The sequence below is a fragment of the Andrographis paniculata genome, unplaced genomic scaffold (genome assembly GCF_009805555.1).
Source record: "Andrographis paniculata isolate CXL003 unplaced genomic scaffold, ASM980555v1 Contig37END, whole genome shotgun sequence".
NCBI classification, from domain to species: Eukaryota; Viridiplantae; Streptophyta; class Magnoliopsida; order Lamiales; family Acanthaceae; genus Andrographis; species Andrographis paniculata.
This window is the reverse complement of record NW_026137570.1, coordinates 962,921-982,929: the sequence shown is the minus strand read 5'-3', so window position 1 is coordinate 982,929 and position 20,009 is coordinate 962,921. Positions and strand designations below refer to the sequence as shown.

Below are 20,009 nucleotides of genomic sequence, written 5' to 3'. Positions count from 1 at the left end.
TATATTTGATCAATTATTACAATAATGTCATCAATATTAGCTTTGTTCTTCCTAATTTTCTTCTCCTAGTTATTCGAAAGTGCATACTGAATAAACCCGACTGAACCTAATACCCTACATTAATCTCTTTATTGCACTACATGCATATATAACAGTAACATAATCTGCTTACAAAATAAAAAATAAAATAAATTTTAAAAAAAAAATGTATATTTTTTCATGAGTTAAACAAAATACAACATCAAGAGCCTCCTCTACGTAAGAAAGGTCACTCAGGCTCTGGCACCGGCTTCCGCTTCGGATTCTTTTCAATTTGAACCTATAAGAGACAATTTACAATGCAAGTTTGTCTATTGATTTTTTTTAGAAAAAAAAATACACTACAAATGTATTTAACGTTGTAAAAATGATTATAATCTCTAGTATTATAATCATAAAATTAACTAATATCGTATTTACTAAAATAAAGGATAACATGAATTTTCGTTACAAATATTATTTAGGATAAATTAATAAAAATTGTCATATGAAAGAATAAGAACATGTTCTTTTTGTAATAAAAACCCAATACATATTTTTTTTAAAAAAAAAATCAATATATTATACACATACATTCCTTATTTTTATATTATTTCTGTACTTCATCTAAAAAATTATCCTAAACAAATAATAAGTCTAATAAAATAATAGTATCCACTTTAATAATTCAAAGTAAATACACCCTATATAGAGGCAATAACAATAAAATCACTATTTGAATTCAAGAAAAAAAAAAAAAGAAGAAAGAAAGAAAGAAGATACATGGAACGCAGAATGCCTTCCACTATAAGAAATAAAATTTTTTCAAAATTTCATTCAAATGGTGTAGAGTAATGTTTGGTTGTGATTTTAAATCAAAATCAATATTCAATCTGAACAGTTTTCAATAAAATACATTATTTTTTCTCACAAAACATCACATCAAGATATTATATTTAAGCAAAATTTCAAATCAACATCTTATTTAAATCGATTTCAAATTAAAACCAAACAAACACGAGCAATGAATTGTTATATATATATACACACAAACGTGCACACAAATTTATCAAACAATGCCACATAATAAAAGAGCATGTAGATAACAATGAAATGATTGTTGATGTTCTTTTCTAAGTGCAAAAAATAAATACACAATTATTCAGGCACATGGCATACCTTTGTCGCCCCAAGGAAAGCAACGCCGGCTGACCCTATGTAAACGATCCGCAATATGTTTGGCATTGTCAGCCAACATTCTTTTGGTGCCGGAACAATCTATTAGGTTTCCTGTAATATTGTCAATGTTAAAGCCAGAAAATGATGCAGAGGGATTTCTTACAACATCAGGGAAGTGAGTCCTAAGGTCAGCCCAGTGATCTTCGACAAGACTTCCTTTCCCAATCATATCTTTAGCCCGAGCAATGTCTAATACACCTCTGCTTGTCTTTGTCAATGCTAACACAAAAATATTGCATATAAGCCATTTGTTCCAACAATTCCGAACCAAAAATAACTCCTAAATTTCATTTTTTATACTTTCATCCGTCCACTCACAAAGTATATATATTTCTATTTTGGATTGTCGAATTACAGAATAATTATTTCATTAAATGCCCCATTTTGTCCGCAATTACTTTTACACTAAGGGTGTGTTTGTTTATAAGATTTTAAAAGATTTTAACTATTCACCAAATTTTTTTCTTGAAAAACATCAAATCAAATACCTATTTTTTAATTTTTGTATTTTATTAAGAATTAATTTTATATTCAAACATCGCATAATCACATATTTATATCACATCATACGACTATTCTAATTCAAAATTTTTACTATTCAAATTCCAACTCAAAATCCAAACTCCCAAACAAACACACCCTAAAAAGCATGAGTAAAATTGTCTTTATATTGTTTTTAACTATCCACTACAATTAAAATACTATTATTTTTTAAACTCCACACTAAAAATAATATTTACCTATAAATTGGGAAAAAAAAAAAGGAAATGGACATAAAATTTGAGAGTATACCGTTGTGAGGGACTTGCCAAAGGTAATTACAAGGGAGGCCAATTCCAACACCAAGAAAAGTAATCCCGACGCTAAATCCAACACCGCAGCCTGCACCAACATAACTGATTACTTCAGGGCCAAAGCCGGGGCCCCATCCTATGCCACAACCGATGCCTAGTCCCATGCCCCAAAAGGCACCATACGTGGGATGTACTGGATTCCACCTCTCATATCTTCTGAAAATAGTCTTTATAATCATTTGTGCCTGAACTTCAAAAAGAATAGCTTGGTTGAATGAGATATGGAAGAACAAGAGAGTTGAACTTAGTATAGATTTCATCTTTTGACCTTAAGTGATGGATCGAATGAATCATTTCAAGCTGACTTGTTGTCTTACATGAGAGTAGGGATATTCCCCACTACCCAACTAAACTGATTAAGATATATGATTCAATGTTAAGAGTAAGGTTGATTTGAATCCATTGCTAAGCATAATCATCCAAAATATAAATTCGATCCATATCAATGAATTTTTTAAATCCATCCTTAAGATTCTTATAAAAATTACCTTCATAGAATTTAGCACAGTACATAATATGGCAACGGCAAGTTTGTAATAGGACAAGACATTGTGAAAACTCTAGAAACGCAGATAGAAAAAGAATCGAACCAATAAATTGAGAATCTACAGAGAACACATGAACAAATATATGAATCTAAATTTCATAATAATTTAGCACTCATCGCAAGTTTGTTATACACATTAAACTTTAAGCATGTGCATTATGATGAAGCTTTTCAACAGAGTTCTAAAGTGAAATTTCCATTTTTTATGATGAACCAAAAAAAGGACACATCTCAAAATAGTTGCTGCAAATTTTCCCCATTATTAGAAAGTTAAAATCTCTTCACTATCAAACACAACTCCAGATTCATGATTGAAATACTGCAACCAATCTCCATTCCAAAGATTAAAAACTCTATCAAATAATAATTAAAAGGTCAATACTACAATTCAGATACAATTACAAAACAATTATTCATCATTGTTCATTAACATGTTAGAACTCTTCAGCTGAAATGTTTAAACCCTTACCTTACGCATAAAAATCAAACATGACTTCGGTTTTTCGGTTATAACTATGATAAAATTCGATAACTTCGAAAAACATCACTCGTTAATGGACAAAGTTACCTCAAGCACAGCACGCCATTTTAGTCTCGAATAGCAGTTATCCATCCATTGCAAATAAAGCTAATACACAATTTCAGGCACACATGCAGGCAGACTTCATCAAAGAACATAAATTGATTGAACAATCAAATATCACCTCCTGGCGAAAACTTAATCAAATTCAATCCAAAATTCGACACCCCCCGCCCCGCCCCCCCCCCCCCCCAAAAAAATATAAAAATGTTCCCCTTCCGCATAAAAAAAAAACGCAAAAAACAAACAGATCTCGCAGCAATATCTGCGCATGCAGGAAACATATTTAAAACCAGAGAAAATACAGCAAGAAAAACAAAAATTATCTGAGGAAAACCTTGCAATTAAGGAGCAGGCATTCTGGCGTGGCGCTTGATCCGAACCTCGTAAAGCGAAAGTTTTCAAATGTCACTGCAGAAATCTTCCTTTGGAAATGGATAACTCTCTCTGCTTCCTTTTATCTCTTTTTTATTTCTTTAAAAAAACAAAATTAAATCATAAAATTAAAATAAAATAATAAAATAAAATATTAATGGTCACACTGTTTGAGCCTCAAATGAACCTATTCTGTGGGCCCAAATACATAGCACGAGGCCCATATGAATGACTATTATATCATTTCAAGCCTATAAATATCTATATTTAAAGTATACAGAGATAAATATTTTTTTCAAAAAAAAAAAAAAAAACATTAAAGTAAAAGAAAACTATATATATAAAGAAAAGAAAATTGTATATTTTATTTGTCACACCAGAATAGATATATTTTTTACTACATTTGTCCATCAAATGTATAGACAGTTGAATTGAATATAAGTTTAATGAATATAATATTATATTAATTGATTGTGATATAAAATTAAATAAAAGAAACATATATAATTTTTTATCGTCAAGAAAATATATATCTATTGAAATGCAATTTTAAAGATCATAACTACATAAAAACTAAAATTTCACAATAAATCCAACTTAAAAAACCATTTTTTAGATTGTACTTTGGATAGACTTTATATATGCTTTAGGATATTTAATAATATGTTACATAAAATATAGTAATGTACTATTTGAAATGTAATATATAAATTTTCTAAAAAATTTATTACATATAATCGATATAATTAATTTGAAATGTATATACTTATTTAAAATTCCATATATAAATTGATATAAAATTACTACTAAATCTGCATAATCGGGGAAATTGCTTAAATTAATTATTGTCATAAATACTAAATTATTTCTAATTATACTTTAATTTCTATATCAAATCTCAACCATTAATAGTAATACACAATCCATGATTAAGATTAAATAACATTATACTGATTCTATTAATCAGCACTAAGTTTCAAAATATAACGTAAATTTTTTTTGTACTTTAAAATTAACATAACGTCCTGTTGGAGCGCAAACCTAAGTCCCACGTCGGAAGTTATGAAGAAAATTTCATACTTTATAAGTCTCAAGTGAACTCCAGTAGTACGAGACATTTTAGAGAATATCCAAAAACAAATCCGTGTGGGCTAGCTCAAAGCGGACAATATCACAACAGTGGTATCAGAGCCCAGATGGTGAAGCGGAAGTTGACCTGCGAATGTGTCTTATGGGTCCCACCCCTAAGTCCCAGGTGAACTCCACTAGTATGAAATTTTTAAAATACATAAAAATTTCGAAACTACAATAGAATTATAGACTATTTTACCCATAAAAGATTCAAATCGATTGGATTCGAGCAATTAAGGAGTCTTAGTTGGGAGGAAAAGGGAAAAGAATTGAGATGAAAAGGGCAAAGGGAAACATATAATCAAAGCAATGAATAAATTGGGACTCAAAACTCATTGGGAATGAGAAAAGCACAATAATAAACTAATTATTATTATACAACTTTACACATTGATCATCTTCACTAAATGTTTCTCTTTTTGCTATTCCACCTTTCAAGTTTGGTTTATAGAAAAATATATGGAAAAAAAAAAAAAACTCATTCTCTACCGATTTTAATATAAATAATTAATAATTGATATTTTTTTTTTATCTTTATAGTAAAAAATATATAAAAATATTAGATATTACTATGTCATAATTCAATGTACTATTTTTATTGTTTTTGTTGTTTTTATGCATTAAAAAATATTCATTTTTTATTAGAATAAAATAATTCATGTATATATATCAAAATATTTTTAATTTTTACAAAAATATTTCTTTCATTTGTACTTATAATGACAAATATAATACTAAATTCACATAGTTATATATATATATATATACACAGGGTCGTCTCAGACTTTTTTTAAGGCTCTGAGCGAAAATAAATTATAGGCCCTACAAATACATGATTAAAATGTATTTCTAATAATATTACTGATTGGCGTTGATCGGACAAGAAGTTGAACGTGACCGTCTAGACAATATCAATTTGAGAAAAGAAGATAAAAAACGGTATGTCTAAAAGTTTGAAGAGTAAGAAGGACTGAAGGAGGGTGAAAGATACAAGAGAAAATGTGAGGCAGGTTTGATCGAGTTGCTGGGGACAATGCGATAGATTGTAAGGTAAAAAAGTGTAGACGATTAGAAATAAATAAAAATATATATATATATGATTAGAAATCAAAATTTAATTTTAAAATTAAATAGGATAATTATAAAGAGAAAAAAATATAAATTAAAAGTTAAAATTTAATTTTAATAATAATAATAGATAATATTTAAAATATAAGCCTTCTATTAATTAAAGCTCTAAGTAGTTGCTCACCCTTCTCCTGCTATCAGTCATTCCTATACATATATATATATATAAACAAATCGTTAATATATAATTAACAATATACAATTAACATCCATTCAGCATTATTTGATCAAATAACAAATAAAATCTAGATACAAACATTATAGTAAAAAATGTGTGTGTATATATATATATATAAATATAAATACACACGACACATTATTAACTTAATTCTGACAGTATTTGATAAATAACTTGAATATTTAGATAAATTTATACATCTGTATATATATATATATATATGCAACACATTCATAAATATTTAACAAACAATATTTATAACGACATCATAATTAAGCAAACTAAAAAGTGATTATATGTATCGAAAAAAAAAAAATGATTATATGAAAATTATTAAATTACTATTATGAAATCTAAACTATTAACTTTCCTACGTAAATAATCATATTGTAAAAATATTATATTGGCTTGACGTTGAAAGTTAACATGCTAAGCACCTTAATTGTAGTCATAAAAATAAATTATTTTATTTGCATTAAAAAGATATATATCTTTTTCGTAGAAAATATTATATATATTTTTATATCATATTTAATTTTATTTTTCGTATAAGATATTATATTAAATTATTATTTTATTTTTAAATTTACAAAAATAAAAATAAAAACATGAAATAATACACAATATATAAATACATAATCCCCTCGATGAATATTTAATCGAGCAATATTCCAAACGTTGGAATAAAGCCTAACATTAAGTGATGTCATCACTTTCTTCTTTTTTATTATTATTATTATTATTATTATTTGATCTTTACTTACGTTACATGCCCTTAATTTGTACACTTTGATTAGATTTTGTGGGACTTTTTTTTTGTGCGTGTGTGTATGTTTGTTTGGTTGGTTTTAATTTCAAATATTTATTATTTTATCTGTCTCACGTTGTATGTCTGGGTGACGGTAGATACAAAAATTTAGGATAAGTATAATTAGAAGATAATTAATAATGTATTAGTGAAAATAATTATCTTGTAATATAAATAATTATAAATTAAGGTTAAGATAACTAATTAGTTTAATTAAAACTAAAAAAAATTAAAATAGAAAATTTAAAATGAGATTAAAGTGTATAATCATTTAAAAAAAAGAAAGTGATATGAGACGTGGAACGGACAGAAACAACAATGTAAACATAATAGGTGGGATGGAGGGAGTATTTTTTATTATCTTTAATAAAATAATGTATTTTTATTACAAAATATCATGTTCGAATACTACTTTTTTATCTATTCACTAAGGAGCATATAATTTGTCATTTAATCTGTCAAAACACAGTTATTTATAGTTCTTTTCTTATTAAATATGGTGATACATATTATAAATACTTTCAATTTTACACTTATTATATTAATATTATTATATCAAATTAAATTATAAAAAAAAGTCTTGATACACGACTATTTAAATATAACGGAAAAAATCATTTTTAGTCTAAATATAACCAAAATTCATTAATTGTAGTCCTAATATAAAAATCTTATCAATTTTGGTCTCAATATAACCAAAACTCATCATTTTTTGTCACAATATAACCAAAACTTATCCTTCTTGATCCCAATATAAAATTTTTATCAATTTTAGTCTCAATATAACTAAAACTCATCATTTTTTTTGTCTTAATATAATCAAACCGTATCTTTTTTTGTCCCACCGTCAACAAACCGACGGAAAATATTGACGTGAAAAGAAATCAAACATTATATTTATATTCGAATAAATTGTACAATCTTGCAAGTCCACGTCAGCATTTTCCGTTGGTTTGTAACGGTGGGACAAAAAAAGATAAAATTTAATTATATTTGGACAAAAAATAATGAGTTTTGGTTATTTTGAGACAAAAAATGATGAGTTTTTGTTATATTGGGACAAAAAATGATGAGTTTTTGTTATATTGAGACCAAAATTGATAAGATTTTTATATTTAGATCAAAATTGATGAATTTTGATTATATTTGGACCAAAAATAATTTTTTTCTTAAATGTAATTATTTTAAATTTTGTGCCAAAAAGAAATATATATCTTTCGAGTAGACAAGAAAATATTTAAATCAAAATTTAAATAAAAAATCAAATAAAAAAAATCAAATTGTATTTATTTTGATAATTGTGTCTCTCGTTTCATTTTAAATAATAATAATAATAATAATAATAATAATAAATTCAGTAATTACGAATGGGATTTGAATTAAAGGTTGCCTCTGGTGAAGGCTGCACTATGGCCCCATTTATGTACTTAATCACATTTATTAATTACTCACACACAAACACATATATATATTTTATGAATATAATAAAATTGTTTTTGTTTCACGGTTTGACCACAAGCTAATATTATATGTAAATTTACATATATTTCATCTTAATTATTTTTTTAATTTTATTTGAAGATATTACGCACTTATAATCTCATTATATGCAACAATATCATTCTTTCCTGAGTGATGATACTTCAAAATTTAATTTGACTATTGCTATATTCTTCTAATATCATTTTTCAATTAGGATTCCTAATAAATAATATTAATAATACAAAATATTTTATATAAAAGTCAACAAATAAAATAAAAATAAAAAAATTTCAAATATTTATTCTAAAAAAGTCATTACAAAAAATTAAATATTTAATTTAAAATAATATATTTTATATTTTTAACACAATTTTTTATACCACACAACAAAAATTATTTCATTAAACATGTTGGGTGAACCGAGCCTATAAAAATTAGTAAATAATTAATAAGAGTAATATATTAGTAAAGTAATTATCTTATAATATAGATATTTATATATTAAAATTAAGATAATTAACTTATATAGTTAAAATAAAAATAAAAATAAAAAATAAATTAAAGCATATAATTACTTTTGCAAAAAAAAAAAATATACTATGTCCGTCCCGTAGAAAGATTGTCGTTTACATTTTGTACATAGATTTTGTATATTAGTATTATATTGAATGGTAGTGAAAAAGACAAAAATACCTTTATTAGTATTGTATAATATAAAAGTAACGACATTTGTGTAATATAGTGTAAGTTGGAAGGATATTTATTATTTTAAGTAGGTAATACAATTACTAAATTAAAAAATAATTACCTTTATTTTGGAAGGGATGAAAATAAAAAATGACAACTTTTCAATATGATGGATAAAATATATGAGATGTGAACCATATAGGTTGGCCAAAGAAAGTATTACTAACTCTATAAAAATTGTAATTTTATTCTTATGAAAAATACAAACATAATACTCCATCTGTACCTTAACAATCTATCTATTTTTTTTATTTTGGTCTGTTGATAACAAAGTATCTATTTTTTTTTTTTTTTTTTTTTTTTTTTTTTTTTACTGTACTATCTACCTAACATTACAAATACCCTTTTAATTTAAAATATATTACACAAATGTTATTACGTATTTATCATACAATACTAATATGATTAATTTAGTCATTTTACCTTTATTTTTATTTTACCCCAATATAATACTAATATTTTTAAAACTCCGTACAAAAAGTAAATAGATATATATAGATATAGGAGGAGGGACTATTAAAATAAATTTTATAAAAAATTCTGTGTCAAAAGCTTTTTAAGCATGGAGGAGTATAATAAATTAATTAAACAAACTCATAATAGGGAGATGGCTTGAACCTTAACTATGCTTTACTTAGCTATGAAGGTCTTACAGCTTAAGTAACTAAATATATATACTACTTTCTTTGGTAATTTATAGGTTTAATCTTTGACAACTGTTTTATATATTTTTTATTATTGGTTTATTATCTGTAATTTTAATATTTTTTTTTTTTTAATGAAATACCATATTAAATTATTATTATTATTATATATATAAAAAAAAGTACAAATACTATGAGGAGAGAACAAAGATTGTCTGTATATTTTTTATTTGTTAAATAAAAATTAATTTTTATGCAATAATAGTGCTCTACTGTTGGGAGACAAACAACCTCCGACCCTGCATTAATTTTTATTTGATTATTTTATTAAAAAATTACTTTGCCTATCCTTTCAGGTGTGCATATATCTTTGATATTCTTTGAAAATAATAACAATATAGATAAACATATGTGTATATATATATATATATTAGATGATGTAATATAAAAGAAAGTATAATTCAATATTTGAAATAAAAAATATATTTGTTTTTATTTAAGTTTATAGAAAATAAATATTATATATAGTATATTTAAGGAAAATTTTGGTAAATGGTAATATAAAAAAAAATAAAAAGTGTGTGTTTTGGGTTTGATTTTGATTTTGATTTTTGTTATATATATTTTTTATTTAAATGTGAAATTTTGGGTTGGAAATATTATACATTTTTACAGAAAATTATCAACGTTACATAGTTAAAAAAAAAAAAAGTAAAACAATTTATTTAAAATAAAAATAGAGGCAAAAATTGTACTCCTCGATAAAATAGTGTATTTGAAAATTTAATTAGTAATTAATTATTGTGAAGAAAGATAATACAGTAAATACAGTGAAAATTGTAGTAAATAAATATTAAATAAAATGTAATAATTAAATATTAAAAAAATAATTTTGTCAAAATTAATAATTAATTAAATTTATTAAAAAGAAAATTGAGAATACATTTGATGGAACAATGAAATATTTGAATAGAAAAAAAATGTTAATTTAAAATATGACTTTTTTTAATACCTTGTATACAAGTTTTTTAATTTAAATTTTAATAATTAATTATATGCATTTATTAATTATAATTATATATAGTAAGTTAAATGTTAATACATTCATACATAAACTTACTAATATTTGTTGTAGAATTTGAAGCTATAAAAATCAATACTCTACATGTTATTATATATACACGTTATGATATAATATAAATGAAATATCTTACTCCTTCCGTCCAATTTCTATTGTCCTAAAGTATATTTGCAAGGGTTTTTAGGTGATTGTCTTTTTGTTATGAATTGACAAATTTGTCCTTAATTGTATGGTAGAGATTAAAAATAATAAATGAATGAACGGTAAAAATATAAAATTTGTATTTAAAAAAAAATAGAGCAATAGTATTGGACGTTCCAAATAGAAATGGACAAGGGAATATTAAATTAGATATTACAAAATAATAATAATAAATTGATTAACTTTATTTAAAATTAAAAAAACATTTAATATTCATTTGAGAAAAAAAAAAGAGAGAGAGAGAAAGAGTGAATTAAATTTTATGTTATATTCGATTTATTTAATTATAGAAAAACTTTCATTAGTATTATTATTATTACCTTTTTATATATATATATATAAATTAAAACAAGTAAAACTTACGAAATTTTTTAGGATAAAGCGAAAATGTGATAACTTAAACGGCATTGGTACAATTTATTTAATTACCATATGAAATTAATGTTGACGGCATAATAAATATAACAAAAGCGATATCTACACGTGCCATGAAAACTTAGAATTTTAATCATGTCGAATCTAAATAAAATTGAAAGTTTTAACTAATAAGATGTTATAACGAATAGCGGTTGTTGATCAAGTTTAGTTTGATTATGGATGATGTAATTTCCTTGAAGTCGACAAATTTAGTTAAATATTCATTCGCTCATTAATACCGACAAAATATAATTCTAATCGATTCCGAACAAATTTAGTTGTTCATTAAATGTATCAAAATTATATCATCTAAAAATGCATTGCAAAAATCAAGTGAATACATTATTGATTTAAAAGCAAAATTTGTTGAATATAAGTTTTAATATAAATTATATTTATTATTTTAATCATATGTAGCATTGAGGTTAAAATTTTACTTCCTCCATTCCACATATCATGTCCAGTTCTGTCCGTCACGTACATGTCACTTTCTTTTTTTGGAAAATGATTATACACTTTAATCTCATTTTAAAATTTTTAATTTTATTTTTTTAAAATTTTTTAATTAAACTAATTACTTATCTTAATCTTAATTTATAATTATTTATATTATAGGATAATTATTTCACTAATACATTCTTAATTATCTATTAATTACACCCCTACTAAAATACAGTGTCTACAGTGTAACAGACAACGGAGGTAGTATTATTAATGTGTTTTTTCTTTTTACATAAATTTTGTCAAAAAAATTAATATATTATATATATTCATTACTTTTTATTTATTATATTATCTACATAGTTTTTTTATATCCCATATAAAAATATATAAATATACCTTCAAACTATTTCACAACACAAAATATACCATATAAAAAAAAATAAAATGAAACCATTCAAACTACAATAAAATAAAATAAACAAACAAACAAAATAAAATAAACTTCAAATCTGTGAATCCCTATACGTTTCAGATACAATCCAATCAAAATATTACACGTGTCACTTACCATGCACCTGCCCGTATAAACGAAGACAGCTGGGGCCTACTTGTTCCTCATATTTGCAATAAAAAATTGACCCTTAACTGTGACTGTCCTCACCAAAAGAATACCTGTTGCAGCAAGGTACAATCCTCCAAAACACAGAGTACAACCCACAATGCGGTAGTACAACGTGTATAATTTCCGTTAGATAACGACGTGAGATGACGGCGTCACATCCTTCTATAAATACCACAGCACTGCCTCAGACGACACCCCTTTCCTTGTCGCCATTCCTCACTGTATATTTTTTTTTCTCTCTTTCTTCCTCTCAGACATCGAAAATGGCTTTATACATACAGCAATTCTATATATAGATGCGAAGTTAATCGAAGCAGCAGCCGAAGGATCAGAAGCTTTCCCTGTTTGGAAGAGAGAGATTTCAGTTCCGAGGCAGCCGCCGGCGCCGCGGCGGAGAATATTCAGATTTGTTCAAAGCTGCATGCAGTGAATGCGTGCGAACTGCTCATTTTCAGAGCTGTTTGGTTTTGATCGTTTTCGTCAGGTATAGTAGTACTGTTGCTGTGGTTTTTTATTTTTGTTTTTTCTCTGGATCCACGCGCGAGCTTTGATTTTGTAAAAAAAAACAAAGATCCTAAATCATCGCTAGGGTTTTACGTTCGGTTGCTTGTTCAGGTATGGAATCTGTAATCGACGGTTACTGATTTATATCGATTAATGCATAGAAGATCGATTGACTGTTCAGTGTTTTTCGTTTTAGATTTTCTGTTGCTTTTTTTTTTTCTGACTGTGAACTTTGCCTTTTTTTTTTTTTTTTTTTTTTTCTGGATTTTGTTTCGTCGTTCAGGTTTTGGCGAAGAGATTGTGAGAGAGAGAGAAATAGAGGAGAAGTTAACGACGGTGGTGGTGGAGGCTTAGGTGAGTCAGAGTCAGTGGTTATGGTTATGGAACAGTAAGGATTCCCTTTTCCACTATTTTGTTTGAATGTGCACTCAGCCAACGTTTACACAAATGGACAAAATCCTGTACTCGTTCACATACATTTTCTCTCCTTGAATCCCAGCTTTTTCTCCTCCACCATTAATACGTACGCATAGAAATGGAATATACATTTATGCATAAATATGTATATATGTATATAGATACACACACGACAGATTATATAATATTTCTTCAAAAATTTAAAGTGTTTCGGTTACGACCGAAGGGTTTTGAAAATGTTTTCAGAAAAATAGGCACAAAATCCCCATTTCTTTATTCTTTGTCTGGATTAAAGCAGATTGCTTAACCAGGGCCAGACTCCTTTGCTATATGCTACGTCTATCATGGCGCTTTTATTCTTTCAATACGGTTCTATTTTCTTCTCTCCTTTTCTTCTTTACTGATTGCTTCTTTCCTGTTATGTCTTTCCTTTCTTAGGTTGGCAAATCATTTTAATTTTCTGCCTGTGTTTTTGAAATTTGACATTCCTTCTTTACAAGATTTTTAAAATTTAAGAGAGACTGCTGGAGATTATGCAATTGCAGCCAGTATACATAAATTAATTTCTTCACATGCCATCCAAAATTAGGACGATATGTGAAAAGAATAACGAATGCTTCTCTCTCTTACTATTATTTTGGTGATAAATCTGAAAGATATTTCCATCTTGGTTGTATAGTTTCTGAAACTGCTCTTCTTATTAGAAAATGGCAACAAAAGCAATCCAAAGTACCTATAAAGCAAAGTTTGTCATAGCCCCTTTGTTTCTGATATTTTATGTCTGTTGTAAACCTTAATGTGGAAATGCAAAATTCAAAGTTGTGGAAATGATGATGATCCCATATTAATGAAGGGATAGCTTGCCGCCTCGTTCAAAGGCTTGCAGCTCAGCTCAGATCGTCCATTTAAGTGTGCCTTTTTGCTTTGCAGGTGAATTAAACACAAGTGTTTGCATTCAGAAAGAAGAAAAAGACAAGTGTGTAAGAGACGTAGACAAAGATGTTGACATGTATTACTTGCTCAAAGCAAAGAATCGAAGATGGAGAAGATGCCCCGCGTGGGGCTTCTAATACAAAAGACGCCGTCAAAAGCCTGACTTCTCAGGTTCTTCTCCTGTCATACCCTAGCAATTCTTTCTTTTGCATTTGTCTGAGTGATTCTTGGGAGCTCTTTGGACCTTCTGACCTCCATGGCTCCATACCGCTGCTCCCTTAGGTATGGATCCGTCTGGAATCATAGTCCATGGAGCTCCCAAAGAATCATAATTCATATTCAGCATTTATTATTACCATCTACATATATATATATATATATTAATTGCAGCCTGAATGCGCAGTGTGGTATATGGTAATTCTCCCTTTGCTTTTTATCTGTCAGTTTTCTCTTTTGCCTTCTTCTTGAACAAAAAATTAAAAGCATCTCTCGACTCACTGCTGACGGTTCTGTTCCTTTTCCGACAACCGATGGTGGGGTCCACTTCAAGAATGTGGATTTCGATTTGCTTTTTTGTTCGTTCGGTTGCAGAGGATAATAATGTTTGGGCCGAATAGTCTTTTCTTGTCAACTATGGAAAAGACTTTTCTTGGTCCATTCTATTTCCTATCCTCCCTTCTTTAGAGCCTATCACACTTTGTAAGAAGACATTCATTGCCTAGTCTCAATTTGGATCATGTGTCCAAATGGACACCTCTGGTCCCAATTGACAACTCTGGTCCCTCTCCCATCCAAATTTCCATATCAGTCTGATTTTGTTAAAAGAAGCCCTCATTGTGTGAGTTGACTATTTTTATTTTTTATTTTTTTATAGGACATTGCACCTATGGTGTGTGTAATGAATGCCCTATCTTATGATGCCAAAATTCTCTAGCGACAGAACCTCTTATTTAGACCTTCCTTTCAAGTCTTTTTAGGAGAAATAATTCACTCTTCTTTCTCCTCTTCCATCGTTATTACATGCAGTCACTAAACCAATTAACCAACCAGCAGCAGTCTATATAGACTTGGTAGCTTTTCCAAGCTAGTGGCTACTTATTTATTAGAATCAGTAATCAAAGGATCAAGATTTCCTTGTTGAGTTTTGAAATTAATATTTTATTTGATATTTTATTTGAAAAAATATATTCTTTGAGTACGGTATTATTTTCTATTTTTGTTTGTCCGTATATAAAAGTGTACTATGTTTTAATTTAGTAATTGTAATATTTACCAAACATAATAAATATCTTTATAATTTACAATATATAATACAAATATCATTATTTTTATATTACATAATATTAATCTTTTTTACTATAAACCAATATAATACTAATACTTAAAAAATAAAAAACAAATGATGTTCTTGTTGCGGGATAGAGGCTGTACATATTTTATGAGATGTTATATATATATATGGAAACTTTTAAAAATATCTGTCTAACATTCATTTATTATTGCATTATGACTATATGAGAAAGAAAGCCCTTTGGGCAATGTTTGTTTTGTGGAGATCTTGCAATAAAAGTAAGATTATGTGCTTTGAGAAAAAGAATAGTTGTCATGCATTCAATATTAATACTAGAAATGGCCCACCATTGAATTCCTGCCTTCCAATGTGTTTCCTCCTCTCTGATTCTGAAAATAGCTTAGTTAGATACATTATTGCATCTTCAAAACCAAATATACCTTATCAGATATGCTAGATAGGTTGTTCTGTTTTTTACAACATTGAATGCCCACTATGGCAGCCTTTTCTTTAATGCAAAGCTCTCATTATTTGGAGCTGTGGAGGCTCTCTGAATCAATCAGGATTTTAACTAGAGATAATTGATATGACACATTACTCTAGGCAGTTTTTTATTTTATTAAATTCAGACATTGACCATCGGTCCTTAGACAGCATCTGCTAAATATACCAGGTTGGGTTGCAAGAGGGCCTTGTGGTTAAAAGGAAGCATATTGCTTTCTGGGATACCTTTAACATAATTCTTGATCAGAAGCCAGTAGTATATAACATTATTTCAACATAGGATTTCCATAGAAAAAACTTATGGCCTTGAAATAAATGTGGTATATTGTTATAACTCTAAAAATAGAATTGCTACAGTAATGCAATGGGTAATAAACACTAGGCGAATCATGTGTGGCAGCTACCTGAGTCGTCGGAGGTTTGAATCCATGACCTCACGGTCATAAGTACAACCTCTAAACCACCGGGTCATCCTTACGGGACAATATACAAAAATAGTATGGGAGAATATAAAAAAATAGAAATTAAATGTATTTTGTTATTAATTAATGATTATTTATAATATAAAAATAGTAAAAAAAAAATGTATTTTAAATTAGCAGTAGAGAATATATGATAAACACTGAACAAAGCACTATTTGTTCCTGAAGGACATTATAATGAAATGAAGCTTTAAACTAATCGTGGAAGTTGACTTTTGGCATTCATACATTAAATTTATTTTATGGAGATGTAATAATATATATGGTGTTGCGGTGGACAGATTAAGGACATTGCATTGAAGGTGTCAGGATCAGCATCCAAATCGAAGAGTGATAACTTCAAGATAGGACAAAGAGCATACCCGGAATTCGACACGATTTCGGAGCGAGTCCCGCACCCTTATCTGCAAGGCGGGAGCTCCAGCTCCACCCCTGTTTGGGCCCGAACCCCCCGGGCCGGGCCCGGGCCCGGGCTTGAGTCGGTTTCTGCTCAGTTCGGAGAAATAACGATACATGATGAGGACGAGCCTAGAGAGTGGATGGCACAGGTGGAGCCCGGCGTTCAAATTACGTTCATATCCCTCCCTCGCGGTGGCAACGATCTCAAACGCATCCGTTTCAGGTAATTAATTTAATGCCTACACTCATCTATTAATTAGTCATACGTATATAAATATATATATAGATATTTATTTATCTCTATAAACTTTGATTATAGTCATGTTTAAAGGATAATTAGTACCATTCTAGACCTAATTAATTAAGAGATTAATAGCTTGCATTTAGATTAATTTTACAAGTCTTTAAGTTTGGAAGAATTTTGGGAATAGTAACTGTGTTTAGTTGATATATACATATATATTTTTTTATGGTTTAAACAGGGTTAAGTTACATGCTCTAATGTATTGTGTATATCGATCAATCACTTTTTGTCATGTGTATTTTTAAAATAAAAAAATTAATAAAATAAAAAAAATTAAATACACGTAGCAAAAAGTAATTAGTTGATATAGGATGACACAATACATTGGATTAAGGTAACTGAACCTCTTTACACAATAGTTAACAAAAAAAAAAAAAAGAGAATAAAGTTGTAAAAAATTGAAGAATAGATAAGCATTTGATATTGTACTCTTCGGTCTCGTGAATTTTATGCCCGTTTTCTTTGTAAATTGACTGACAAAAGGAAGTATATTTTATAAATATATATATATATATAAAATATTTTTATTAAAATAGGAACATGATGTCATAGGTTCTTTTAAGTGAATGATCAATAAATAGATTAAAGTTATTTAAACATGCTCATTGTGTTCCGAATAAATTTGATATGTATGTATAATAGATAGTTGAATAGAGCATTGTATTCTCTCCTTAATATATAGGGTGTAAACAAGAATACTATTTCTATTGAACCTTGTTATAAATTGAGAGTTATAGTTTGACATTCTTAATCTGCTATTTATCAAAGCCGGGAGATGTTCAACAAATGGCAAGCACAGAGGTGGTGGGGAGAGAATTTCGACCGAATAATGGAGCTCTACAACGTGCAGAAATTCCACCAGCAAGTCATGAACACTCCTGGCAGATCCGAGGATGGAGGAGTAACCACACTTCCATTACATCCTCTCCTTTTCAATTCTCCACACACACACACATATATATATATATATAACTCTCTTTATAATGCAATTTCTTGCAGAGGGATTCGAGCTATTCTCGGGTAGGATCGACGCTCGGAAGTCCCCGGATGGCGGCGCCGGCAATGACTCCTCGATACAGCAGCAGCCAGTACTACTGCAATAATCCGGGGGCCGGGGCCGGGGTGGGGGCGGGGGCAGGGCCTAGCAACTACCCCTACCACTACCCCTACAATGGGTACCCCAACCGAATGTCGTCGATGGAGGCGTCGAGGACGACCACCTCATCTCGCGACGAGACGGGCTCGGTTTCTATAAGCAATGCGAGCGAGGTCGAGGTAGAGTGGATCGAAGAAGACCAGCCTGGCGTCTTCATTACTATCCGACAGTTTGCTGATGGAACTCGGGAGCTCCGCCGCGTCCGCTTCAGGTACTGTTTCATTGATCTAACTAAAGCTGTTAAATAAATTAAGCTGTTTGTGAACTCGTTTCGGCTTGGTTTGAGTTTGTTTGTAAACGTAAACCAGCTGAATCGAACAACATAAATAGACTCATTCTATTAATGAATGAGCGCGAACCTTGTTCGCAAAATATATATATACATATAAAATGATGAATTAAAAAAATAAAATAAAATAAAAAATACATATATAAATGAGTTTGGTCGAATTTAATCAAAACACGAAGTCGAACAATAAAATTGTTTAATGAATTGAGCTCAAATACTACAAATGAGCTTGAATGCTTAAGAGCAAACACTATATTTGTTTGTTAAACTTAAGGAATAAACATAAGCAGTAAGGGTGTATTTGTTTGGAGATTGGATTTTAATCTGGGATTTAAATAGTAAAAATTTTGAATTTGAAAGTTATATAATATTGTATAAATAGGTATTGATATGATGTTTTGAATGTAAAATTAATTTTTAATATAATATAAAATGTATAAAATAGATATTTGATTTGATACTTTATAAAGAAAAAACTTTAATGAATAATAAAAACTTGATGTAGTTTTATAAATGTAGACACCCTTAATTGATTCCGCTAGTTAACAATTTTAAATCTAACTTGCGTACCTTTACGTTATTTTTACATTGTACTTATTTTTCAATAAAAATATTATTTATTTGATTAGTCGGGAGAAATTTGGAGAAGTGGATGCAAAGCAGTGGTGGGAAGCAAACAGGGACAGGATCCAGTCTCAGTATCTGTCTTAGCTAATTAAGACAAGATACATATTTATACATTCAGACAAAATCTGATGTTTGAGGCAAGGTACATTTTCTCTCCTTTCCATTCCTCAACTTGAAAGTAGTATGATATAAATAAGATTTTTAGAGAGAGAGAGAGAGGAGTGGGTTTGAATGTTTGACAATATGTGTAGCTTTGTTTTTATTAGAGAGACAGATTATTATTATTACTATACCTTTTGGAAACTATGATTTCTCTGAGATATTTTTAGGGATGGTTAATTTGTTGGCATTTTAATGTGGTTTTTATGTTGTTCTTTCAGGGAAAATGAGTCATATATGTTTTTAAATGCTAATGTAGTTAGTGATTTATTTTGGGATTTTATAGTATCACTGGTAGAATTTGAAGGTTGGTTTGCTTTCAACTTTTATGATTTTCAATACATTTTTTAACATTTTTTTACTAAGTATCTAAAAATAATAACAATAGATACTTTTATAATTTTCAAATAACCAATAAAAAGTATCATAAATATAAACACTTTTTTAT

The 20,009-nt window shown here is 28.3% G+C and overlaps 2 protein-coding genes across 5 annotated transcripts; one reads left to right on the top strand and one right to left on the bottom strand.

The window, feature by feature from the left end:
- Nucleotides 1-101: 101 nt before the first annotated feature.
- On the bottom strand, nucleotides 102-3,684 carry LOC127250107 (cadmium-induced protein AS8-like). Of its 3 annotated transcripts, none has more exons than XM_051273265.1 (4): nucleotides 3,576-3,684; nucleotides 2,050-2,296; nucleotides 1,198-1,476; nucleotides 102-319 (listed from the first exon to the last, which is right to left on the bottom strand). In XM_051273265.1, exons 2-4 carry the CDS (start codon nucleotides 2,288-2,290, stop codon nucleotides 309-311), a joined length of 531 nt encoding a protein of 176 aa, XP_051129222.1. In that variant the 5' UTR covers nucleotides 2,291-2,296; nucleotides 3,576-3,684; the 3' UTR covers nucleotides 102-308. The 3 variants fall into 3 exon arrangements, with proteins under 3 accessions (XP_051129222.1, XP_051129223.1, XP_051129221.1); XM_051273266.1 differs by having other exon boundaries at nucleotides 2,050-2,301; nucleotides 3,576-3,672; XM_051273264.1 differs by lacking the exon at nucleotides 3,576-3,684 and adding an exon at nucleotides 3,227-3,364.
- Nucleotides 3,685-12,728: 9,044 nt separating this feature from the next.
- LOC127250520 (protein Brevis radix-like 1) lies at nucleotides 12,729-19,876 on the top strand. Of its 2 annotated transcripts, none has more exons than XM_051273849.1 (7): nucleotides 12,729-12,980; nucleotides 13,284-13,354; nucleotides 14,348-14,521; nucleotides 16,909-17,249; nucleotides 18,099-18,231; nucleotides 18,330-18,697; nucleotides 19,405-19,876. In XM_051273849.1, the coding sequence occupies exons 3-7, from the start codon at nucleotides 14,417-14,419 to the stop codon at nucleotides 19,484-19,486; spliced, it is 1,029 nt and encodes a 342-aa protein (XP_051129806.1). In that variant the 5' UTR covers nucleotides 12,729-12,980; nucleotides 13,284-13,354; nucleotides 14,348-14,416; the 3' UTR covers nucleotides 19,487-19,876. The 2 variants fall into 2 exon arrangements, with proteins under 2 accessions (XP_051129806.1, XP_051129807.1); XM_051273850.1 differs by having other exon boundaries at nucleotides 13,284-13,388.
- Nucleotides 19,877-20,009: the final 133 nt, after the last annotated feature.